The following is a 26,694-nucleotide window of genomic DNA, read 5'->3' on the forward strand; positions in this document are numbered from 1 at the left end:
TTGTTTGGTCCATAAAATGTCAGAAAATGTTGAAATATATCTCGTTTTGTCCACAAACCACCATTTTTTAGCTTTAATGATTTCTTCGTCAAATGAAGAAAATAAACCAGAAAATATTCACAATATCTGTCTCTCTGAAGTAAACAAAAATGTCAGTGAAAAGTTGAAAGTGCAGGATTTCTCTATTGATTCAAGTACATAAAGCAGCGCCACCATGAGGAGACATCAGGTAGCAATCCAGGGCAAGTGAAACTGCCAGGGACTGTTTACTATTTAATTAAAATAGCAATATTTGCCCTTTCATATCAACTATCGTATTGCACGAGGAAACACAACAATATATCATCAAAACAGTATTTTAACCAACCCCTAGAATGCCACGCTGGCCACTTTATTAAGTAGTACACATAAAACCCAATGAAGTGACCAAGATTTTCAATTCTATCACTATTGTGGTAAAAAAATGATTATAATAAGTATAAAAATAGTATCCAAAGCTAAACTGTAAAACTCAACACTTGAAGGACATAAGAACATCCGGACACATGATGACGCTTCCAACAGTGTAATGTGACTGTTATTAATTGCTTTGAACAGCATGCAGGCCTCAAAACACTGAGGGCAGCTGTTGCGGGTAGACCAACCCCACCACCTGAAGCCGCGCCCCTGTTTCAGTACCCTCCGAAATTCTAGCCAATTGGAGAAGAGTCACATGCAACTTCCATCCAATCACCATCATCGTTTTTAGCTCGTGGGGGCTTGGACAGAATCTTCCATTTGCACTCGCTGCTACTGAGACCAGGAGATACCGAATGAGACGTCCTTCCGCCGTTGTGAAGACACACACGGTACGTAATAAATGTGTTCACAATGACACTCCTCCTTGTGCACACCGTCGCACACAACACAAAACACATTAGTAGTTATCGCTTGCTTTTTGTGTGACTGTGTGTGTGCGGTAAAAACATACATATGTTCGGCTTTGTTTGGCTAAGCTAACCTGCTAAGGGCTAACTGGCTAAACATTCAATGGGGTCTCGGTCTCGTCTTCTCGACCATTTTGGTTTGTGGTGGACAACAGGGATATATTTTAATTGTAACTCTTCTGTTGGCTGATTTATCAACCGGTCAATTATTTCTGCGGTTTGTTGTAAGGTGTACTTTACGTCAGTGATGGGCAATGAGTATTGTTGAGAGGGTTGTTTGCTAGCTGCCGTCTCTTGTCAAGTCCTGCACTGAAATAAAATGGCGTCTATTTTTTTTAAATGGTCCTGATGGATCTGTGGGCTTAGTGTCCAAAATATCTTTTATTCACAATTCTCACTCTCCACCCTTTAAGAGGAGTTTAGTGTCACTTTAATTTTAACAGGTGAACATGTTTGCAGCTTGCTGTAATGGAGCAGCTCCCAAGCGCCACTAACGCTTTGACTGATAAATTAAGTGTGATTGTCATGCTCGTTACATGCTGCTCATTTGTTATGACTTTAGCTGGTTTCAATGCTCTTCTCTAGAAAAAGATAGCACTGTAGGCTATGCGTGTTTCGACAACGCCCCTGAAATATTTTGTTATAGATGCTCAATGATCACTCTTTGATCATTTGAGGCGACAGAGACGCATTGTCAATCATAGGGATGAGGAAAAACAAAGGAGAGCGTTGCACTGGGTAATGTGTAAGAGCAATTTTTTGTTTAGAGAAAGTCCATAAAGTGTAAGTGGAAGATCAAAAGAAAGAAATCTGAAGCACTCCGGTAGAGAAAAAAATCCTTTATTTACTTAAAAAATATTAAACCAATAACAGACAAATACATTCTTTAATGGGGTGGGTCAAAATATCGATTTGGTGATATATCGTCATCCTTCCTGATGTAATATGATAATCGATGGCGATATTTTAGTTAACAAATTCAAGGTAGGGTTGGTGAATCCTGGAAAAAAACAGTTCATGCAAACTACATTTTAAATCAAAATTCCAAGGCCCTTTCTTCAGACTTCCCTCCAAAGCTATGCCTCCAGAGCATGGGAACATGCAGTGCTTGATTGCAAAGAACGGATTGCTATACTTGTTCAAATGACAATGTGATGCTGAAAGACAACAAATGTTCTCAAACGATCACAAAGACATAAAGTTATCCTACTTGTGCAGTCGATAGAGGGTCACCATGGCATCACTTTCCAGCCCTTTCAGTAGCTTTCCCAAAAACGTCTTGTTTGTGATCGACAACCTGTTGTTGGCGCCTTTTCTGTTATAACGCTGCTGCAACTATTTAGCAAGCTAGCATAAGCTCTGGTGTTGTCTTCTGAGCATGCACAATTAGTGCAGATGGCAATTTGATTGATGCATCACAATCCTCTTAATTCGTCCAGGCCATTCAATGTGATTGGATGGTGTTTTTACAGGCCCGTCTGTTCCACAGGTGACTGACATTTTAATTTTTGTGACAATATATTCATTAATTGGTTACAATCGGGGTGGGAAGAGGATTTCAAGCAATACAGAAACAAATGCTCCAGAAAGTGATCTGCCGTTCTCTAGAGTAAACAGTCCCTGTCGGGTTCATTCGCTGGGCATTGCTACGTGATGCTTCCTCACGGCAGCGCAGCTCAAATGAACGAGGGGAAGGTTGGTCTTAAGTTACCTGGCTGAAGAAGAGGGAGTTTACAGTGGGATAATGGTGGAGAAAGCTACGTTAAGAGATGCTCCATGATTCTTGTGACCTTGCTTTTGCTTTTCACTTTAACTGAGTGAATTAGACATTGTGCTTAAGACTGTAGTGCTTAACTTTTTAATATAAACAAATGATCGGGGGGAGAAAAACTCTTAATCAGTTATACCAACCATATTTGTGATTGCAAGAGTTGGGCCACGTTTGTCCCCAAGCATGTGTTGCTGTGCAGACATCCATCAGCTAAAAAGTCTCCACTGACAAAGTGGGGAGTGGTTTACCCTGTTTAGCATTTGTGGCTGCAGAAACTACCCATTGACCAGATTACATGTGTGCAGAATTTGCCTGTGTTTTCTCCATTTATTTGTGCATTTAAATGGTTACACATTTTTCCCCACAGTGACATTCAAGTTCTACCTTGCCATTGTATTATTTTAAAGTGTGTGTCTGTTTTTTTCTCATAGGGAAGGACTGCAACGCTGTCATCTTCTGCAAATAAGATCTTTTTTATCACTATCAGTCACAGATTAAAGCAACAATGGTAATTATTTCATTCAAACTTTGATTCCATTTTGAAGTTGCTTATATGTGTCATTGGTTTATTGTTTAGACATCAGGCAGGCTGTCGAAGCATGGGTTATGGTGTCCTTTTTGGTAAATATCACTCATAATAAGACAAATAAATGTGTCACATCTAATTCTAGCTGGAATGCTGGTGCCAGTGTTTTGTCCTATTGTCTGCCCACGGCTGAAGGAACACATGCTGCAGCTTCTGCATCACAGCTCTTCTCTAAATTGGCTTTGGCTGTGTGTGCATACGCTTGCCTTTTGTAATCACTGGTGTTAGAAGCTTGGTGTTACATAAGACCTTTTTAGCAGTTTTAATTAATCAGAGACAAAATTAAATGAAGGAGAAGCCTTATAACCTTTTGAAAATATTCCACAAAGAAGGATTAAGGCAGATGAACAGTTTTTCTGACCCTAGAACATTGTCAAGTCTACAACATGGATTAAAGTTTACAACAGCAAACAACTGTTGTGGAATTCTACCAGGAAATTCCACAAACTAGAGAGAAAGTATTCAGAGTCAGTGCGTTTGCATCCATGTTAAAAGTCTGATTTTAGTCTGACATTTTTGGTTTTCTTAATGTCATGTAAACAAGTTAGTCCAACTAAAATCGTTCTGCGCATGCACCACAGTTCCCTTCCCAGTCTTTGACCGGAAGTATAAGGAGACCACGTATACACTGCGTCTAGATCTTTCTTTAGACAACACAGCAACCACAAGAGCCATAATCGATCATAACATAGATTACATATCGCGGGGAACGCAAAATATTTCCACACTTGTGATTTAAGAGAAACGAGAAAAGGAAGTTCAGTTGATGAGTCTCCCAAGTCAACAGTTGCCGTGTTTATTGTTATTGGCAGCAGCTTCGGGTTAGTGGAAGGAGGTAACATGACGTAGGTAACACTGAGGCAATAAGGAATTGTCAAAAGGCGGGTGTCAGATTTTGTTTTGCACTATGACAAAGTAACTAACATGACATGCTTTATTTGTGATATGATATGGTGTTAAAGGTCCCTGTTAAAATTTGCCACAGCAGGAAGCATCTTTGAATTTCAAACTTATTTATCTTTTTATCTCTTTTCATCTCTAGCCTCCACCAATGCGCCATCGCTCCATGCGTGTTTTCATGAACGATGACCGCCACGTCATGGCCAAACACTCTGCCATCTACCCAACTCAGGAGGAACTGGAAGGTGTTCAGAACATGGTGTCTTGTACAGAGCGTGCCCTGAAGGCAGTCTCTGACTGGCTGGATAAGCAGGAGAAGGGAACATCCAAATCTGACTCTGATGGCACAGAGACTGATAAGGAAAGGTAAGGAGATGTCATTTATCTTCACTTACTACATACAGTCTCTTTTTTTTGATCCATTGTACCTTTTGTGTTAATCTGCTGTGTCAATTTTTGGTAGTGAGCTGAAAGACCAAGCCACTCGCTCACTGCGTGGTGTCATGAGAGTAGGCCTGGTTGCCAAGGGGCTGCTACTGAAGGGGGACTTGGACCTGGAGCTGGTGCTCCTCTGTAAGGAAAAGCCTTCCATTAATCTGCTGAAGAGAGTGTCTGAAAACCTTGATTCACAGCTCAAGGTGAGAACACGGCTCAGCTAATTCAGCTGCCAAAAGTATTTTGTTTGCTTGACCTTCCTGTCTGAGTCACCAACCATCAGGTGCCTGTTTCACACGGTTGTTACTGTTTTTGAAATTCCTTTTGCTAAGGGGAGATGACAACATCACGTACACATTCAAGTTATTCTTTTTTGGCAAGGCATTAATTCTTGAAAGGTGCTGTCAGTGGTGTCCTTAGCTTCAGAATCATTGACTCCTTAGGCCATTAACAAAGTAACATTTTCAAATTTAATTTCACTATGTCTTGTCAGCTGTCACATAAAAAGATCTGTTTATCCAAGGGCCCGAAAGAACTATCCTTAGTCCTAATGAAGAAATTTCCCCCAGAGCTGCAAGCTGCATGTCAAGGATCACAGACAATCCATCAAGAATTGTGGAACCTTCTGTATAAGCCTGTAGTTAAATATACCAAAAAAATACAAGAAGCAGCAATGATTTAATGTGAAAATGGTACCACAAGTATAGTCCTGTCTGCTGCATTCAATCATAAGGTGCACATCTGAAAGTGAATTTCTGGCCAGCAAATGTGTTGCACCTCACACCAAACAGGGAAGAACAATTAGAAAATGTTCCCAGAAACCCACTGTGCATTCAACAAAAAAGTTTTCTATAAATGGTATCAAGTTGTTTTTCAGACAGTTGTTTTTGATCCATCAAATGGACTGTAAATCAGACAAAACTTATCAATGATAAACTGTCATGCAGATTTGTCAGGTGAGCTTTTAATAACATTTGGTCCCTGACTGCATGTATTGACATGAGGAAGGAATCTGCTGCTGTATTTCTGCACAGAACAAGGCCAAACCACAGAATAATACCATAATAACAAACTTAACGGGCATGTTTTGTTAGTCTTTGATTTCTACGCTTACTCCTGCTACTGTGAAGGTTATTTTAGGCTAATGGTTTGACAGTGTGCAATTGTATGGGAAGCAAATGCGCACTCTTGTGAAGAGCAGAAGCTTTTGATAGAATTATCATTTGGAAAAAAACTGGTCCAAAAATGCCAACAATTGTTTGACAAATCAGCAGTGGTTGTGGTTTTTTTTTAACTGCTCTTTGCTCTTTCTCAGCTGATTGTAGAAGACAAATATGTGGTGACCTCGGACATCCGTGAAGCCAGTATTGCCATTAAGAACACCAGTGAGCCCCCACTCACGCTTACAATTCACCTGACGTCACCTTTGGTTCGCGAGGAGATGGAGAAGGCTGCAGCTGGAGGTAAGCCTCTACACAGGACCTCACTGGTTCAGTGGTGCCTTGCTTCCAGTAGGGAGGCCAAGCAGGCAACCAGACTAGACAGATATTGTTTATTGGGCCTTCAATGGAGCTAGGGGACAAGAAATGTACTGTCACATAATGAATCTCTGCTATGCTTATAGCTCTCTAGTCACTCTCTAGTTCCATGTAATGTAATTGTACATTTTTGATGGCCCAATATACAGTATAGGGCAGGTAGTATACTGACTGCTGAAGACATGGCTTTTCTTCCCTTTGATGATCAAGATCACCAATGAAATGAAGGCTTACTGAGAATTTAACCAAATACAAAAGAGAGAGAGAGAGACCACGTTGCTTGCATGTGTTTTATCACTGATGATGAACGGTTTGCATTGCAGCAAAAATGAGTAGCAAAACATGTGGAGAAACTGCCCTTGGTTGTGAGACCCAGCAGTGGGCTATTGATTGTCTCTGATGTTCCTGAGCAGGGAAGGCTCAGGGTTACAGATAACGACAAGGGATATTTGATTCTGTACTTCAGTGCAGCTTCTCTCAAATCAGGAATCAGCCCCCGTTGTTACTTAATAGTACTTTGTGATTGACACATGTTGATCAAAGTTTATAATACACGAAGTCTGGTTTTAACTTTACAAAAGAGTAAGATGTATTCTGTTCGGGTGATCTCAACAGTAGAGGATCTCCGTTTTAGCAAGCCTTGACCTTATCTGTAGCCCTCTGCCATCAGTGATGCCCAGTTTGGGTCTTTTGTTAAAGCCATCAGTTTTGCTGCAGTGTGGACTTGTTTTGATACTCACTTTTTGTGCATCTGATAATTTCTGCCTGTGGTTCCAATTCTGATTCTCTCTGTCAAGCCTTCTAGTTTGTCAATTTTTAGGGATGCTGGACCTTTGACCAACTGGCCGCTCTCTGTCTCGGAAGGGGCAAAGTGCAGTGTACCCAGTATAGGGGCGAAGGGGAGGGGCTCCACCTCCTTTTAGCACCAGAAAAGAAAAGCACACTAAGGCATCCATTAAAGCTAATGCAAGCCTGGATAGATAACCTCCCATTTGATACAATGCATCTTAAATGTGCACATTTGTTTTTTTAATGTTATGGATTTAGTTTATTCTTAATATTTTTCTCTAATAATAATTTTAGTTATTACCCACTTTTCAATACTGTAATTCTGGTGGGTTTTAAGTTCAATGCCTGTGCCATGCAAATCCATATTGAATGGGAGGTTAGGTTAAGAGTGTTAGTGGTTCTTCAATGGAGGGGTCCCCCTCCCCTTCTCCCTCCTGCCTGTGGTTTGGAAAGGCTGCCTGTGTTCCCCCTGGCCGGCTGACAGAACTCCCCTTGGTCAAACTGTACCTTGTCTTCTTATTCCACCTGCCAATAGAAACGCTTTCAGTCAACGATCCCCCGGATGTTCTGGACAGGCAGAAATGCCTAACTGCCTTGGCATCTCTCCGCCACGCTAAGTGGTTCCAGGTTTGGATCTTGTCTTTATTTGTCTCTAAAACAGGACTAGTTTTGAGTTTGGTTCTACTGTATGTTTGTCATTTATTTGGGCGTTCCATTGTGTGTTTTTTGTTCTTTTTTACTCCTTTGAAGTGTTCTTCCTGTAGTAATATTTGATTATCTGGATGTTTGTTTCTTAGGAAACCTTTGTCATTACACTGTTGTAGAGTTGCTTTGCTCACTAAGACAGGTTCTACTTAAAAGACACTCATTGCTGCTTTTAGTCACCAAGTTCATCAGCCTACCTCCAAGCTGCTTAACCCAATTAGCTAATAAATCTGGGACTAACTTGTGTCTAGGTGCAATATTTCTATAATATTTGTATTCGTGTGAGTGAGTTGTTGTTTTCACATTTATGCAAGCTGCTCATAGTGCACTTTTTGCTTCCACATTTTGTAGTTTTAAAGACAGAATTTGTTTAATTTATAGTGAACCATGTTGCCAATAACTTGTAGTGTCGTGGCCTGTGTCATCTTTGGCTTTCACACTCTTAACAATCCTGTGCTCCATCTTTGCAGCTTGTTTTTGTAGAGTATGTGGCCTCAACCTTTCCTGCTCTCAGGCTGTTCTGTACCCATGTTCCACAAAATCAGAAATATTGCACCTTGAGTCATAGTTTTTGATGTTATTTAAAATGCCCCTGACTTAACAACCATTTCCCCTTTCAGTGACAACGCTCATCAGTGCATCCTTTCTTGAGTAGTTCACTTGGTTTTCATGTAAAAACTGTTTGAGGTGATTTTATTGATTCCTCTTCACTTGATCTTTAATAGCATATTTTTTTCACTCACACAAATGTTGATAACTTCTCCATTAATCGTCTTCGTAGCTATAACTGTTAATGGTTATAAGTAGGGTATAAAAGTAATCAACATAAACATTATTTTATGATTCAATATATCTGAATATTTCCATAATGACAAAGCTAATTGGTCAAATGGTCTGTGTGGCTTCATTATTATTTGTTTCATGTACTTGGATGTTTATCTTGCTTTATGCCCCACATGGTCTTATTCTATGACTCAGGCTCCTTGTCCCCCTCATGCCCCTACCACCCCCTTCCCTGCTTGTGTCCTCAGGCTAGAGCAAATGGACTCCGCTCCTGTGTCATTGTCATCCGGATACTGAGAGACCTGTGTGTCCGTGTCCCTACTTGGGCCCCGCTTCGTGGTTGGGTGAGTCTAAACCACCCAGTACTGCCTGCATAGAATGGACATTAGTAATCGTTTAGCGGTTGCTAAAATGTACGATCTAAAGTTGGCATCAACAAGGATTTGTTCAAATTCAGAAGACAAAAACTTCTAAGCTTAAGGTTAAATGGCATCTAAAAGAGACCATTTAAGAGTGCACTGCATGCTGCATCGTTTTTGTTGAACAGTTAAGATATTACTGTCTTCTTTGAGAAGATTTTGTTTTGTAATCCACATTTATTTGAGGATATAAATCATTTTTTTAAGCTTTAATACAAATAAATCAATGAAAAGTCAATGATTGATTGTAAATTGTCATAATGATTGGAAGGAAGAAGAAAAGAAAATGAGAAAATGTCTTTTAATGCCCACCTGTAGCATCAAAATCCTTTTGAAGCTCTTTTGTGGCAGTTGTATTTGTAAAATTCCCTTCCCAAATCATAAAGCCCTTTTTTTATTATTACCTTCATGTATGTTTTTGATGAAGTCTGCCAAGATATAAAGAAGCACGGCTCCACCTTGGCTGTTTAATGGCACAGATACTATGTAACGCAGTGACCTAGAAATCCCTCCGTGTTAGTAGCCAAGCTTAAAAATAGCACCCTTAAACAAAATCTCCCTCTCTCCCCTGCTGCGTAGCCCCTGGAGCTGATCTGTGAGAAAGCCATTGGTACAGGGAACCGGCCCATGGGGGCGGGAGAAGCTCTGCGGAGAGTTTTAGAGTGTCTGGCTTCAGGGATCCTCATGGCAGGTATGTATTTGGAATCTCTCCTCGAAAGTATATTTAATTTTTTTTAAACGAATTGAATTTGAAATATGCAGCCACATTGTAAAGGATAATTTAAATCTTAAATTATGTGTTGTAGATAGTGCAGGAATCTCTGATCCATGCGAGAAGGAGCCTACAGATGCTGTTGGTCACTTGGACCACCAGCAGAGAGAAGATATCACAGCAAGTGCACAAGTGAGTAAGACACATTGAAATGTGTTTTTCTGCTACATCAGTAAATGTGAAGTTCACACTGTTTGTCATATGTTCAGCATGCCTTAAGGCTGTCAGCCTTCGGACAGCTTCACAAAGTGCTTGGAATGGATCCCCTTCCCTCTAAAATGCCCAAGAAACCTCCTAGGAAGATTCCCATTGATTATACTGGTAAGTAATCAGTGATAGTTATCATTTGTTGTCAAGGGTGTTGAGGAAATGAAGATGGGTGCTTCTCATTTCCCTCTGGCTCAATTTGTTGTGTCTGTTTCAGTGCAAATCCCACCCAGCACAGCATATGCCCCACCAATGAAAAGGCCCATTGAGGAAGAAGAGGGAACCGACGACAAGAGTCCAAATAAGAAGAAGAAAAAACTGCAGAAGAAAAGTAAGTGCCCTTGTCATTACTTCACTGACCAGTGTGTAGAATAAAGCGACATCTGCAGGCGAAGTTGCATATGGCAACCAAATGAATACCTTTTACTTCTCCTACCTCCCCACCCAAATTGTGTATGAGGCAAGTGTGTTTGGCCTTAAGGTAGCCTATAAATTATATTTATTTAAATAATAATAATATAAATATTGTATTTAATTTCTGCTGATGTGTCCCACTGAATCCGACTCCCTGGATCTTTAAAACACGATCACAATTATCAGTCTGACACGTCACTTTTTCATAGTACCTTTTTTCAGTAATTTAATAAACTGATTGAACAAGATACTGATTATTGATAATAAAGATATTGCAATTAATTTCTCCAGGTCTCCATCATTTTTTTACTGATGCAGTGCCTCAATTAAAGCCTTCATTCTGTCCTTTCCACCAGCTCCAGAGGACAAGGCTGAGCCTCCCCAGTCTATGAATGCTCTGATGAGGCTCAATCAGCTGAAGCCTGGTCTCCAGTACAAACTTGTATGTCAGACTGGTCCGGTTCATGTTCCGGTCTTCACGATGTCTGTCGAAGTAGATGGAAAGTCCTTTGTGGCTTCTGGTCCGTCCAAACGCACTGCCAAGCTCTATGTAGCTGTAAAGGTGAGCACCTGTAGCATTAATTGCCTGTCCAGCTCCTATTTTAGTTATTTTTCAAACTTTCCTTGCAATTGAATCGGCTTTGAATCTGTGTGCATCATTTCAGGTCCTGCAGGACATGGGTCTGCCCACAGGAGTTGAAGTAAAGACTGAACCAATAAAAGTAGAGGAGACTGAAGTACCTGCCACCATTGAGGATGTGAAGCCAGTGATAACACCCTTTGAAATTAGCACAACTGCACCAGCAGCAGACAGTGCAGACACCACTAATGCTGCAGAGGTACAAAACGATTCCCTTCCGAAAAACAAAACAATAATGTGATTTTTCCTTTAAATTTGAAAACCACCTCCCTTTCCTCTTAGACTGCCCGTCAGCAGGGACCAATCCTTACTAAAAATGGCAAGAATCCCGTCATGGAGCTCAACGAGAAGCGCCGTGGCCTCAAGTATGAGTTGATCTCAGAGACTGGCGGCAGCCACGACAAGCGCTTTGTCATGGAGGTGGAGATTGATGGTCAGAAGTTCCAGGGGACAGGGTCCAACAAAAAGGTGGCTAAGGCCTATGCTGCACTGGCTGCTTTGGAGCAACTATTCCCTGAAGGTGTTGTGGCTGAGGCTGCTAAAAAGAAAAAGGGACCACCCATGGTAAGTCCCGGTGAAACATAACAGTGGGTTTTATCTGTTTGTTGGTTTGTTTGTTTGTGTGTGTGTGTTTGTTCTGGTACAAATTCCTTTTTTGTTTTTTTATTAAATAAAAATGTCCAAGAATCATTATTAGGGGGGTGCCACGCTCTTTGGATAGATATTTAGATGCATGAGATGGTGAACGATGGAATGGAACATAAAAATATACCATTAAAACTAATGGTAGCCCATTATACTAATTCAGGGCCACTGGGCACAGTGTTTGCTAATGACTCACCGTATCAGTTACTGTTGTGATTAGGGCTGCAATTGAACAGTTTTCATAATAGATAAGAATGTAGGTAATTTATTTTCATTTTATATTCCTCACAATGAATATCTGTTCGGCAACAATCACCAACTTGTAGCATAGTAAGAATAAAAAAAGAATAAAATAAATAAAACATCAGCCAACATTGCACCAATTAAAGTACTAGTTTAAAAATAATACATTTAAAATACTAGGATAAAATGCCCCTATGCCAGTAAATAAGTGAGTAGTCAGATTATTTTCTCAATTAATCGTGTAGTTGATTGATCCATAAATGTTCGAAAATTTTGATAAATGTTGATCAGCATTTACCAAACTTAAAATTGATGTTCTCAAATGTCATGTCCACAAACCAAAATTACTCAGTTTAATGATTTCCTTGTTTATATGGAGCAAACAAACCAGAAAATATTATTCATGTTTAAGAGGCTGAAAAAGTCAGGTAGCTTGTTTTTTTTTAAACCTCCCCAATTAATCGATTATCAACATAGTTTGTGGTTATTTTGTAATTGATTAATAATCGATTCATAGTTGCAGCCCTAATTGTAATTCATCAAACATGTTGAAATGACAGTACTATACACTGAATGAGCTCCCCTCTTACCACATGAGCTCCATATTTGGCATCAGGTGCAGACTTACCTCAGTAACATGTTAATTTCCTCTTCAGCACACTCCAGGCTTTGGAATGATGGGAGCCCCTGGAGATGAAGATGTAGGTATGCCCAGAGGCAGAGGAAGAGGGCGTGGCCGCGGAAGGGGCAGGGGCTTCAATAATGGAGGAGGCTATGGCCAAGGAGGTAACAACGGTACTTAAGTCATAGCAAACACATTGTTAACTGTTAGAATATTACTTAACAGGATTTAAACTGTCATAAATGTACATTATATTTACTTCCTCTCAGGTGGCTTCGGAACATATGGTTATGGGAACAATGCTGGATACAGTGAGTTTTCATTTAATCTTTCATTTTCCTGATATGGCTGCGTATGTGCTCTTCTTTAGGTTTTCATTTTGCAATGTAAAAACCGAATGAATATATGAGTCACTGCGTCAGAATGGGATGTCTGTGTGTCCTGTGGAATGTTGGTGTATCTGCCTACGACTGTAAAAATAACAAAAAAAAAGAAACAAGTTGGGCTGCCCCCTGACGAAGAATTTTATTAGTCGACCATTAGTTATAGCAGAACAATCCTCAGTATATTGATGATTTTAAGTATTAAAATGTATTTTTCTTGAGTCAGGATGTTGTAAAAATAACAAATTTTGAAACTGTTCTACTTAGATATATACAAAACCATAAAAAACAACCCGTAATTTATATATCCTCGATTGTATTAACCAATGCAACCACTTATGAGCTTTTGAACTATTAATTTCACAAGTGCACACCCAAACCATGTCACACACTGCAACAAACATGTGTATTTGTTCATTTTAAACACAGTTGGTGCGCATGTGAAGACGCACATCTAGCTAAAATACTTGCATTGAGCCAAGTCCATGAGTTTAACAGCATTGTTAGGCATGTGCTTTCATGTTTGAAATGATGAGCACATTTCTGTCTGCAGAGTTTGCAGTTCACGTTCTTGGGTGTTTCATCACCCTCTCACAATGAACCCACACTTAAGATTTGATGAACTGTGCTGTCAACACACCAGCTTTGTCAACTACATAACTTTTCATTTACTTCCTGTCTGCTTATAGCTTTAGAATTTGACTCCATGTGTTTTTTCTTCTGCATTTAAAAGACCAATCAAATCTCACAGACTAATGATTCTTCTGTTGTCTAATGTCGGGCCAACTATAAGGGGGCAGCCCTAGTACTAAGAATGACTAAAACTTGTTGGGATGTTCATAGTACATTTTATATTTCTCTGCTTTAAGCCACAGGATTCAATCTGTTTTTGACACCTTCCTCTTATGAGAACCTCTTTTTCGTCCTTCTGGCAGCCTGTTCTGAGGACTGGCCTACATGAGCGTGACAGGAGCAGAGAAATCTAAAAAAACAAAATAAAATAAAACCCCAACAAATCAGTTTTAACATAATCTGATGAAATTATTCATTCAACTGCCACAATTACGGCAGAAAAAAAATTAAATCTAATTTTAATTTTTTTTTTTTTTTCTTTCTCTGCCCTGTCTCACTCTTTAGGTGACTTTGTCTCAGACTCCTATGGCAACCACGAGTTTGCGAACATTGATCTTCCCGAGTCTTAGAAAATCATAAACACTCTTGTAGAGAGGAATACAAAAATGGACAAAATACTCAATAATGTTACAACAACAGCATCATGAACTCCTTTCAACCACCAAGTCCACAACCCTGGGAGTAAAGTGACAACAGCCTCTCCACCCCTCGTCTTTCCAGTCTACTTGTCATGCTCTGAAACCTCCAGGAGACAATGTGCTACTGCATGCATGTAGCCATAAGTCACCTTATGTTCTCTCGACTTGCTGTGGACATACCCAAAAACACCTGGACCGACCTCCCTGAACTGCAGGGCTGATTTTATTTTTATTAGAAGTGGTGGGGCAGGGTGTTGTTTCTGCAACATGATTAAGTGAAAGCCTGTGGGGAGCTGGACAACGTTCTGCCTTTTGGATCATTGTAAAGACATCATCTGTCTGGGCTTTGTCTACCATTTCCCTACTGTCACTTGGATGATAATGTTTTAAATTTTTTAACATTCATTGTTTTAATGTCATTTGTATTGCATTTCTGTCACTCCCATTCATGTAGCTGATTTAGGAATTTCTGTCTTGCTTTTTAACAGTTGCCACATGTTTATACAAAGTTAGTAGTTTGTGTTACGTCAGCCACACTGTTGAGTCATAGCTACACTGAATGCATGGTGGTCTTTGGCAGTATGTGGTTATTGCAGTGTCCTCTGGAACATCATTAGACACTGATGAACTGAAACTGTTGACACTAAGAGTATACACAGATGAGCTGATGTTCGTGTGGTCAGGAAGACTCTTTCTTCTACCTTTTTTATGTTCCTTTGTTTGCCTTTTTTAAATAAACCTCATCATGCATTTCTGTCGTATTTCAGGGTCTGAATTAAATAAATCTGAGTTACTGATGAGACAATATTGCCAAGTGCCAATATACAAGTATTACATGATACAATGCTTTATGTTGATGTCCATTTAAGACTCTGCCATGATGTTATTTCCCAGATTACTACAACAATGGTGGCACAAATGGAGGAGACGGGGAATCAAGCAGCCCATCAGACGGCCCACTAGCCAGCCCAGCACCAGGATCAGCACAGGGCTCCTATGGTTCATACTACCAGAATGATGGAGGCTACACTGCCACTTCTGCTGCCAAAGCCCCAAAAAAGAAACCCGCCATGCACAAAGGAGGCAAGGCACCCTTTTCAGGTCCTCCAGGAACAAACACTGGACCTTCGGGAGGCTACCAGTCCACCAGCCCCGTTGGCCAGGGCTCCTATAACCAATATGGCCAGAATTATGGACAGGGAAAGAAGAATTTCAACCAGAACCAGGGAGGAGCGGGTGGATATATGTACAGCACAGCCTACCCCAGCCAAGTGACGGGGGGCGCTGGAGGTAGCCAAGACTACAGTTATGAAGGTGAGTCAAGGGGATTTATAAAGCTTCCAGATAAAAATAAAATGATGTTGGGTACTTCAATAAAAACTGACTAGCATGTGGATACGATGCAGTAGGTGTAAGCTTAGTCAGTGTAGTAAATGTAGGAGGATTTGTTTTCCCAGCCACCTTCCTGGTTCTTGTCCCACAGACAAAAGAAATAGTGTAAAGGCACGAGCAGTGAATTGATTTACTGAATGAAGTGTGTCCACTTTATTTGGTGGTTTCGTTCACCTTATTCACCCATTGTCAGACTGGTTTCTACTCAAGTAATCGCATGTTAAAACTATGTTTAACAGATATACATTTTTAATGTCTTTTCTAACTTCTTTCTTTTTATCCATTTGCTGCCTCATTCAGAGTCTTCATGTCAAAGATATCTCTAATCATTAGTCCTGTTGTTGAGGAACTTTAATGTTCTCATTCATTCCTTGTAGGTTTCAACAACCAGTCCAATTACAACGCACAGGGAGGAGGAGTTGGTGGAAGCAACAACCAGGGTTTTGGCAGCAATCACTCTCAGTACCACAACCCTACAGGCTATGGCAGAGGAGACAGCAGCATGAACTACCAGTACAGATAGACTGTATGACTCAATGTCTATGAATCTTGGGCACCAACCACCCTGCAGTGTCAGACGCCTGCTCCAAAGAAAGTTGATTGACAGTTTGCTTGTGCTCTCTGCCTTTTCCACATTAGCTTCGTATGTGCTTTTAAGTTTATATGTAGCACATGTTGGCACAAAATAAGATGTCAGACCTGAGTTATGGCTGAATATAGTGGTCTGTTCCAGTGGTCTGGTCTGTGCTTAGTCTTGTGTTTTTATGTTATTCTATTTTTTTTATTATTGTTATTTTATCAGTACTACCAGTCCTTATCCTCATCACTCAATATCAATGCTGATGTTACAAATTACTGACTCACTAGCTCTGGCTTTTCTTTTGTTCCTCCTGTGAGTGTAAACTTTTTTTTTTTCGTATGAAACTAGTTTTAAACTACAAACATTGTATTTTTTGTAACAATTTAATAGGCCAAACAAGCTTGGTCTTTTCTTCAGTGAGATTATTTTATTTTACTTTTTAGTTTTTTTGTGATGTAGTTATTTTTAAACTGTTTCAGAGATTACTGGAAACTACACATACATTCTGATGTGAAATCTACATTTCTGCTCAATGTAACTTTTTGATTGGGTGGGATTTGTTCCTGTTCATGTACAACAGTGTGAATTAAATGATTTTTATTTTGAAAAGAGTTCTCAAAATGTTTGTACCACTGATAATTAAATAAATCATTGGTAATTAATGGGCTATTAATGAAAGGCTTTCTATCAGATATGGTGACAGTATTGCCTGCAAATAAGTCCTGGGAAATATAATTAATATTAGTTTTAACTGGCACAGAACAATAAACGAATTAAATGAAAGCAAAAACTATTTTAAATGACAAGAAATAATGGAATGAACAACAATTTATTATTTTTTTTTTTAAAAATACAACGTGATGATTGACCTTTGTTAACTGATATTCGGGAATATAGTTGAAATTATGCTAAATATTCTCCGTAACACTGGTCTTTAATATGCATTGGTGCTGAAATAAACTGACAATGTTGTATTCACGTACTCCCCGGTGTTAATTTACACTATGAAGAAAAGAAAAGAAAAGAATTTACATCAAAATGTATTGTTTTCATGAATTTTCACCATAAAAACAGAACCGTGGCAACAACTTCCGACATCTGACTCGTACAGCGACGTCACATCCGCTCTTCTCTACGTCGCGTTGGATTCCAGCATGGCGGATACCGGTGTGGTGGAGACGCTCCTTCAGCGGATTGAGAAGGCGGACGATGGCGTGGACAGCATGGACGTGGCGAATAGCCTCGCTGTGGATCACCAGGTCATCGTCGGAGCCGTGAAGAGTCTGCAGGCGGTCGGCGACGTGAGTAAATCCGGACTGTTTGGCCCAGGAAGTCCGGTCGACTGCCGACAACACTGATCATTCAGTGTGACTGACGCAATAAAGAGGTTTAAACTCCACAGGGTCGATAAGGGGTTTAGTTAGCTTAGCATTGTGACACTAGCACTATTTTTCACAGCAGACCGTTTTACGGCAGCTAAAGCACACGTGTAAACAATCAAACTAATGATGGCTGAGTTCCATTTAGTTTCCTTACATTTAGGGGGAAACCTGGCTCACTGTTCACATTCACAACAGACTGTGTGAATCTTGTGCGTTTAGTGTGGGAGATAGTGAGTATTATAATATTGTGAGTCTATATTTGTCAATACTTTTGAGGAGCCTGTTTTTCTCCAATCATCATTAGCAAAAAAATCCTTCCTATGTTTTTCCTGCTGTGTTAAAGGCTGTTGACAGCCCGTGGCCAAGTGGAAAGGGAACTTGGCTTGTAACCGGAGGGTCGCTGGTTCAAAATCCCCACCCGGTCAAAAGGTCTGGGGTACCTCTGAGCAAGGTACCCAACCCCCATTGCTCCCCGGGCGCTACTCAGTGTAGCAGCCCACTGCTCCTAATTCTAGGATGGGTCAAATGCAGAGGAATAATTTCCCTAAGGGGATTAATAAAATTAAAATTCTAAAATTCTTGTTAAGATGAATCATGACATTCATATTTGTTCCCCACTGTGCAGGTTATCTCAGCTGAGCTCCGCACCTCCAAGCACTGGGAGCTGACAGGGGAAGGAAGGGAGATAGCAGAGCATGGCAGCCATGAAGCCCGGGTCTTCAGCTCCATCCCACAGGAGGGTCTAGCACAGAGTGAACTCATGGTGAGTGTTAGCTCAGCTCCAACTGTTTGGATTATTGGTTTTTTGTCCTTATCGTTGTGAAAATCAAGGCTCTCTGCAAATTATAACCCAAAGTCAGTGTATGCTGGGAAATGGTAATAATATTAATAATACATTTTAATAAACAGAGTTTAAACAGTAAAACATTCTCAATTTAATGTCATTTTTAGTTTGTTGCTTCAACTTAAAGTATTATTTTTAATAGCCTATGAATGACCCGATGATGCAGCGTCTATTGTAGGTTGTGTTTTCAGTGACATTGTGTATTTTACCCCGTGTAGAAACTGTCCTTTGGGAAGATCGGCTTCAGCAAGGCCATGTCCAACAAGTGGATCAGACTGGACAAATCACACGAGGGCGGACCGAGGATATTCTCAACAGTACGTGTTTGGTTTGCATGTCCTCCTGTGATTTTTAAGCTCACATGAACAAGTTGTTGATGTGTTTTGTTTTGTGTCGTCAGGTGGAGAGCATAGAAGACCAGGTCAGAGGGAAGCTGCTCCTGGTACAGAAAGGCAGCGCTTCTGAACTGGAAGAGAAGGAGAAGAATGAACTGAAGAAGAGGAAACTGCTCTCTGAAGTGTAAGTCCCAGACCTCTGGACAGAAATGGTGAATGTCTGTCAGTAGGTGGCAGTAGAGGGTTTGTTGTGACTCAGTGGTTGCCCTCCAAAAGTCAGCATTGCTATCCAGAGGATGTTACAGAATAATTTAAATCCTGTTCATGGTTACTACATACAAAGAGGTGTTGAAATAAATTGGGAATAGATTTTTTTTACAGGCATAAAATTCCCAGAGAAAATGCCATGTCTAATCTCTGAAAAATAATAATAAAGAGTGAATGAATAAAACCTCATTCAAAACAGACAGGTGCCAGATTCAGTTGACATTTATCTTCAGTTGTTTTTGTAATCACCAAAAGCCTCACAGGTTGAATCTACACCTATTGGACACTGTCCTAATGGTAGAAGTGTTTTCTTTCCTATGTTCAGGACAGTGAAGACTTACTGGATCACTAAAGGAAACTCATTCAGCACGACCATCACCAAACAGGAGACGGAGCTCACACCTGAGATGATCGCCAGGTCAGTCAAATTTCTTCCTCATGTTTGTTTGATGTGTTCTTGTAAACAGAACGGCACAATGTGTCCAGTTTGCCCTGCTCTGTCCACCAGTGACTGTGTGCAGGGTCTCAAACAGAGGACACAGAGGAAAAACCTCTGCCCATAAAAAGGGGACAAGTCCAAAGATGAGGGCTTTTGTCCTAAAGGCAGGGCAGGACAAAATAATGACCACTGACCATCATTTTCAAAACATGATTCAAATGAGTGTAATAGAAATGAATGCTGTGAAATAGTATATTCAGGCTGGGATTTTGGTTTTGTAGGTTGTGAAAAAATGTAATACTAAAAATACATTTGTGGAGAATGTTACATAAGTGAAAAGAATATATTACTCTCTCTAAAATGTAACACTTTTATTTTACTTGATCCCACGATTTGTGAACCCTGTGATTGGCACTTTATCTGTGAGATACTATAAATACAGATCATATTACCAAAAAACATCTTGGGTTCAGGAAAAAAACACTGGTTTATTGAAATAAAGATCAGAGGTGCATAGTCCTCCTTTCGCCAGACTCCTCTTGTAACTGTTTCTTTATTCTCCATGTTGTTTTGCAGTGGCAGCTGGAAAGAGAAGAACTTCAAACCCTACAACTTTGAGGCCTTGGGTGTAGCTCCAGACTGTGGCCACCTGCACCCGCTAATGAAGGTTCGAACGCAGTTCAGACAGATCTTTCTGGAAATGGGGTGAGTAGATTAAGAAGTTGTCCACACATATTCTATAAAAAACAAAAAATACACAACGAATCTGTCTGTTTTGCTGCAGCTTCAGTGAGATGCCAACCAACAACTTCATTGAAAGCTCCTTCTGGAACTTTGACTCCCTGTTCCAGCCTCAGCAGCATCCAGCCAGAGACCAGCATGACACCTTCTTCCTGTCTGGTAAGGTTGACCACACACGAGAGTATAATCAGGCTGATGTCTGACCTGATTCACCGCCACAGACTGTATATTTAATCGCCACCAGGGGGCAGCTCCTCCTGTTGCTAGAAGAGGTCAGTTAGAATGGAAGTCAGTGGGAAAATGTGCCTACTTCTCACTAGATTTATAACTTTAGAGGAAAATAAACACGGCACATATGAGTGGATGCTGGTGTCGCCGGTTTCTGTCAGTCCCTGGATGTAGTTTAAATGCCGTGTGTGTGTGTGTGTGTGTGGTCCTGCTTGACTAATCATCTCGTGCGTGGTCTCCCAGATCCAGCACTCGCCCATGAGTTCCCGCCGGATTATCTGGAGAGAGTGAAGAAAGTGCACTCAGAGGGAGGATACGGGTCACAAGGGTGAGACATAGTCACATAACTGAGTAACGTCACAGTTTTCATCTGTGCGCCTCATCCATGATCCCCGTGTTCTGCTGTTTCAGGTACAAATACGACTGGAAGATAGAAGAGGCTCAGAAGAACATCCTCCGCACTCACACTACAGCCGTCAGCGCACGCATGCTGTATAAACTTGCACAACAGGTACACACATTTTTGACAGTCAAACGGGTGACCTGTTTTTGTCTATGTGGAGGACGTATCGCCCTCATGTCTCTGACATGTCTTCCACCAGGAGAAATTCACCCCGGTCAAGTATTTCTCCATCGACCGCGTGTTCAGGAATGAGACCTTAGATGCGACACATCTAGCCGAGTTTCATCAGATCGAGGGCGTGGTGGCAGATTATGGACTCACACTGGGAGACCTCATGGGCATCCTCCATCAGTTCTTCACCAAACTGGGTCAGGATCTATATCAGAGTTTAAATGTTTCCCAATGTTTCTGAGGACGAGTTAGTTGTGCTTGTATATCAAGCAAATGCACAATAGTATATGAATAATATCGACTTTTAAACGGGATGTTACCTATCCCTGATTCCTCGTTTTGTTTTGTTTTTTTGTAGGAATAACCAAACTTCGTTTCAAACCAGCCTTTAACCCGTACACAGAGCCCAGCATGGAAGTGTTCAGCTACCATGAAGGTAAGACACAGCATCTCTCTGCAACTTTGCTTTCTGTCCAATGTTTTTATAAAACTTCATTAAGTCGAAGCTAATATTCGCCAAATGTATGTGGACAATGTGTCCAGTTTGACCTGCTCTGTCCACCAGTGACGGTGTGCAGGGTCTCAAACGGAGGACACAGAGAAAACATCTGCCCTTAAAAAGGGGACGAGTCCAAAGATGAGGGCTTTGTCCTAAAGGCAGGGCAGAACAGAATAATGACCACTGACCAAACGGATTATTGAATTCAAGATACTTTGTAATCTGATACAGTTAAAACAGGATTATTCTCTACTTGCGTTGCTTTTAATAGACATGATTCATTTTGGAAACCCAGTAGTTGGCACATTATCTAAGAGATACCATCATGATGCTCATTTTACAGATTATACTGTGTTGGTTAAAAGCTGCGTCCACATGTTGGTCCAAGTTGTCTGTGAGAAATGCCAAATCAACTCGTATCGTATTCCACACTTTGAGGAAAACCGTCTTACCCTGTCTTTTGTAAGCAGTTCTAATTTGTGGTTTTGTTTTGGTGTCATTTGTTCCCTCCCCACAGGACTAAAGAAGTGGGTGGAAGTGGGAAACTCTGGGGTTTTCAGACCAGAGATGCTGCTGCCCATGGGTCTTCCTGAGGACGTGTCTGTGATCGCCTGGGGCCTGTCTCTGGAAAGGTGAAACGCATGTTAATGTGAAATATGAGTCGGTGCCTTTGCAGCTGAAGGAAAGCATGGTTGACGTGCATTTAATTTTAATGCTGCGTCCATTTATTTATTTTTTTAAATGGAGGCATATATCAATGTCCCATCCTTTTTTTCTTTTTTTTTTAAGGTAAATGTGTTGGTTATCAGTCCTGGATTATAACAGAACTAAATGTACTGACTGGTTTTTCACAAATTGTCTAACACAAGTGGGCAATGTGTCCAGTTTGCCCTGCTCTGTCCACCAGTGACTGTGTGCAGCGTCTCAAACAGAGGACACAGAGAAAACATCTGCCCATAAAAAGGGGACGAGTCCAAAGATGAGGGCTTTGTCCTAAAGGCAGGGCAGGACAACAAAATGACCACTGACCAAAAGGATTATTTATATTATTAAGTGTATGACTATCAGTCCTGGATTATGTAGACACATTTATTTACATTTATTGCACAAAGCTTTAATTACTTTGCTATTTCTATTCAAATCTTTTGTTATATCATAAAGTGAGCTCATTATTACCGTGTTTGCAGATAATCAGAATAACGTGTGGTGTAGTTGTTGTAATTGTGACCGTCACAGCTGATTACTCTGGAGCCGTCTCAGTAATCCTCTCCCACCTTCCTCTGACCCGTCACACCTCACACTTGTTTATGGTTGATTTTATTTTTTTTTGAGCTGCAGCTCAGTGTCTCCCGTCTTCTGTCCCCGCAGACCCACCATGATTAAATATGGCATCAACAACATCAGAGAACTCGTGGGACACAAGGTGAACCTGCAGATGGTCTACGACGGCCCCATATGTCGCCTGGACTCCTGAGCTTCACCCAATCTTTATGATGAGTTGTTGGATGGACAGATTTGACCTTTATCATGTAACAGCTCGCTCTCTCTCTCTCTCTCCACATGCAACTGTTTCTTGATCCAACACACAGAACGCCTCCGTTTGCTGTTGTCAGCATTTGACACAAATCTCTCTGTACAGGATCATGAACTTATTCCCTGCTCTTCCAGACGAGTCCAGACTTTGTTACATTCATGAAGTTACTAACCGACCACAATTATGACCTATTTTTACAGGGAAATACACAACTGTGTTGTACAAATTTGACAAACGCAATGAAGTCTTTGTCCAAATAAGATTTAAGATCACAACCTGACTCAAGTGTTTTATTTATTTTATGTAAATTGCATATAATCTGACTGGGATTAGTCTCTGCTGGCAACCATGACATGACCTGGCAGCAGTGTCTCAGAGGAACTGCCAATGTCTGCTGACAAACTGTTGTTGTTCCTGTGGATTTACCGATTTGAAGTACATCGTCCACATGACCCAGGTTAAAAAAAACACTTAAAGTCCCTTAAGTGTCTGCTCCTCTGAAGAATGAATCAACACTAGAATGTGATGTAAAAACCTGACTCAACACACAGATCCAAATGTATAATTCCAAGATTTTGTGGTGAGGATGTTTTATAATCTTAGATTTTACATTTCCTGTCGCTGTAATAAAAAAGGAACCAACAAATTAAGTGATTTGACTGTAATTTGGAAGATGTGGGATTATATTTGACCTTTATAACTTTAACAACCAGCCTTGAAACAAACCAGTGTCTCGCATACTCCCAACCTAATGTGCACCTCACTGTGGATGTAGGTGTTCACACTAACCACTTAATTTAAGTTTTAATGTTAAGGAACGCTTCTTTAAACACATTTGAGTTTGCATTAAAGTTCGTCTGAATTAACGAAAGGGATTTTGAAACGCAGCATCATAGCAAAGTCTTATTTTTACTGTATATTTGTGCAATAATTAACTCCACACAAACCAGATGAGAGGACTCCGCGAGGGCTTGTAACACCTGTGATAAAGGCAGCAAGATTATGTTGTGTACAATTTGAATTGCAGGGACTCCACTAAGTCTTCCACTTAAGATAATCCCTCTGTGTCTTGAAATAACGTTTGAGTGGAGTATGTGAGACGACGACCAGCTGGTTGGTTTACAGGCTGAAAGCAGCTTTGTTGCTCTGCCATTTGCAGATTTACGCTGACCTCCTGCACCTGTTTTCCCTTTTTATTTAAACGCCAATAACAAGTGTTGCCGACGAGATCAAACCTGTGATCTTTTGTCACTTTATAATCTCTGGATTATGTTGGAGCCGTATCCTCCTTCTTTGTTGATATGTTGTGACCGTCGATATAGCATTACTGACTTCAACCTTCCTTCATGTTCTTACAGTTCTTGTGATAAAACCCTTCTACTGCGTCTCCACACACAAACACACCTTCACTCTTGCCTGTATTCGTTCTAATCTCTCACAACTCAAACTCACAATCTCAAACACTTGCTAAGCTTTGTTTATAAAAAGCTTTATTTCATCTAAAGAAATAATAATTCATGACGTGTGTGGTCTAAACCAGTGATTTTACAACTGTGGAGATCATTTTTAATTCTTAAGGGGTTGCCAGATGGGGAAATTACAGAGTGTGTTTGTGCATTTGAGTCGATGAATCTGGTGAATCTGCTTCTCCGGCTTCATGCACCAACAACCTCAAAGTGCCTCGTCTCGTCTGATGCTGTGAGTGACAGCTCAGCTCAGTGCAGCCCAGATCCTGACTGAGGCACGGGAGGAGAACATGAGTCTGTACACACTGCTACATGATGAGGATCTCTTCACAGCCGTTTCCTCTCATGGGTGGTTTCTGTTCAGTCATATAAATGTCCAGCACTGATCAAAGTCCTTTTAAAAATCAGACCTCCCTCAGGACGCTGTTCTCCCTGTCTCGTCCTGGGCTGCTGGAGAGGGCAACAGAGCTGTGACTGGTCGGACTGTGCAGGTGTGGGAAGAAGCTGGGCATGGAGTGGATGGACGGGATGGAGTTGATGTAGGGAATGGCAGCGAGCAGCAGCGGGCTGGACTGCGGGCTGTGGTCGTCCAGGGTCAGAGGGATGACCACGTCGTCCTGGTCCCACACGTGGAAAGTGTTGTGGGCAAACGGATGTGGGGGAGGATGACTGGAGCCCAAGCCATGCGGACTGGGGTCTTTGTCCAGGTCTTCATCACCGGTTGGACCCAACATGCACTCTACGCAAGGGAAGCAAGGGAAGAACGAGTTAATACAAACAATAACAAAGAAGATATGAGATGAGTGGATGATGCAGGTGTGGTGTGCTTAGAATATTGAGATTGAGGTCAATCTAAACGGTTAAAACTAGTTAAACTAAAAAAAAGAGATAACTAACTGAAACTGAATTATGTGTTTATTTCACTTTTATGACAATACTTAGTATGACCTATGACATTATCACCTGGCAAATACTCCATATTACAAAAAAACTAACGTTAACATTAATAAAAACGAAACTACAACTAAAGAATTTACCAAAAAACTAAACCTGCTCTAAAACCATAAAACAAAAAGTCAAACTAAATAAAAACTAATGAAAAGTCCAAAACTTTTATAACCTTGATTGAGGGTGATGAAAAACAGTCGACAGATAAATACTACACTAATAATAAAAACTGTTACTTCTGTTAAAGTAGAAAGTAGCATTAAAAACAAATAATCCCACATTCCAAACATTCCAAACATGTACTGTATATTACACAGTGGTTTGGCTCAGAGGAAAGTATAATAAACTACTTTATACTCATTATTCTCATAGTAAATGTGTGTGTGTGTGTATTACCTGCTATGTCAATGGCCAGGTCTTTGATGAGATGTCCGACAATAGCATACGCGACTCCAACCACCACCAGAGCAGCCATGAGCAGGTAGATCACAGCCTTAGGCAGAGGGATCAGTTCCTTGACCTGCGGCTTGAACTGTTTGTACAGAGGCTCGTCCATGGAGGCTGAATACAGAAAAGCCTGAGCATCGTGACTGGTGACGTTATAGCCGTTCATGTTTAACGCTTTATTCATTCAAATAAAGAGTGAGTGAGTGTTTGGGGTTTCCTCAGAAACAGAACATAGTCCAGACATGACAGGCTCCACAGACTGTAACTGGAAAACAAAGAAAACAAGAGAATCGTGTCAGAATACAACAACGACAACAACAACAACAACAACAACAAACAGAAGAAACACTGTCACTCCCACCTTTATATGGCTGATTCTCCTTGGTTAAATGCGTTCACGTCCTCTTGCGCTGTCCTTGGTGCTGAAGTCCACTTGTCCACCCTCAGGCCCCGCCCCCACACACACACACACACACACAAACAGCCACACTTCTGCGTGCACTTACTCTCATCACTCACCTCTAACATGTCTCTGCTCCACACTGGCTTGAACTCTGCTGTCGCTCTGTCCTTAATTCCTGAGTTACTGAGAAGTCTCCTCGCAGGGAATCAGCCACTGATCCCACTTCTGTAACACACACACACACACACACACACACACACACACACACACACACACATACACCACGTGGGTTCCACACATAGCTGGAATTCCCTGAAGTCCACATATTTGTGGTTCGTTTGAAATAGTTCTTGGAACATTCAAGGTCAAACGTGTCAGACTAGAGGTGAGACCACAGATTATCACAAATAAAGGAGTCGTTCATTCACCACGTGGTTCCCAAGCACGTCAGGGAACAGATGAGAGAGTATGCCTGTATTTTTCCTCCTTTAGTGCACTCTTGGTAAATTGCTGTGGGAATTATACACAACTCCTTATAAGGACATCCTGGGGTCATCCTTCGTCTT

General features: G+C 40.9%; 2 protein-coding genes across 6 annotated transcripts; both read left to right on the forward strand.

The window, feature by feature from the left end:
* The first annotated feature begins 695 nt into the window (after positions 1–695).
* Positions 696–16,683, forward strand: ilf3b (interleukin enhancer binding factor 3b). 5 transcript variants are annotated; one of them, XM_058652776.1, is made up of 18 exons: positions 696–848; positions 3,129–3,205; positions 4,326–4,549; positions 4,647–4,821; positions 5,934–6,081; positions 7,481–7,572; positions 8,682–8,777; positions 9,432–9,543; positions 9,659–9,756; positions 9,834–9,945; positions 10,049–10,162; positions 10,602–10,807; positions 10,911–11,084; positions 11,168–11,449; positions 12,430–12,568; positions 12,665–12,706; positions 14,944–15,363; positions 15,819–16,683. In XM_058652776.1, exons 2-18 carry the CDS (start codon positions 3,203–3,205, stop codon positions 15,962–15,964), a joined length of 2,583 nt encoding a protein of 860 aa, XP_058508759.1. In that variant the 5' UTR covers positions 696–848; positions 3,129–3,202; the 3' UTR covers positions 15,965–16,683. The 5 variants fall into 5 exon arrangements, with proteins under 5 accessions (XP_058508759.1, XP_058508757.1, XP_058508758.1 ...); XM_058652774.1 differs by lacking the exon at positions 3,129–3,205 and having other exon boundaries at positions 775–848; XM_058652775.1 differs by lacking the exon at positions 3,129–3,205 and having other exon boundaries at positions 776–848; positions 12,430–12,559.
* A 457-nt stretch (positions 16,684–17,140) lies between these two features.
* farsa (phenylalanyl-tRNA synthetase subunit alpha) lies at positions 17,141–23,139 on the forward strand. The gene is made up of 13 exons (XM_058652779.1): positions 17,141–17,322; positions 18,029–18,166; positions 18,466–18,564; positions 18,648–18,766; positions 19,175–19,267; positions 19,865–19,993; positions 20,073–20,188; positions 20,501–20,585; positions 20,669–20,768; positions 20,860–21,028; positions 21,190–21,267; positions 21,848–21,962; positions 22,699–23,139. The coding sequence occupies exons 1-13, from the start codon at positions 17,176–17,178 to the stop codon at positions 22,802–22,804; spliced, it is 1,494 nt and encodes a 497-aa protein (XP_058508762.1). The 5' UTR covers positions 17,141–17,175; the 3' UTR covers positions 22,805–23,139.
* The last annotated feature ends 3,555 nt before the right edge of the window (positions 23,140–26,694 follow it).

This window comes from Solea solea, chromosome 16, assembly GCF_958295425.1.
Source record: "Solea solea chromosome 16, fSolSol10.1, whole genome shotgun sequence".
NCBI lineage: Eukaryota > Metazoa > Chordata > Actinopteri > Pleuronectiformes > Soleidae > Solea > Solea solea.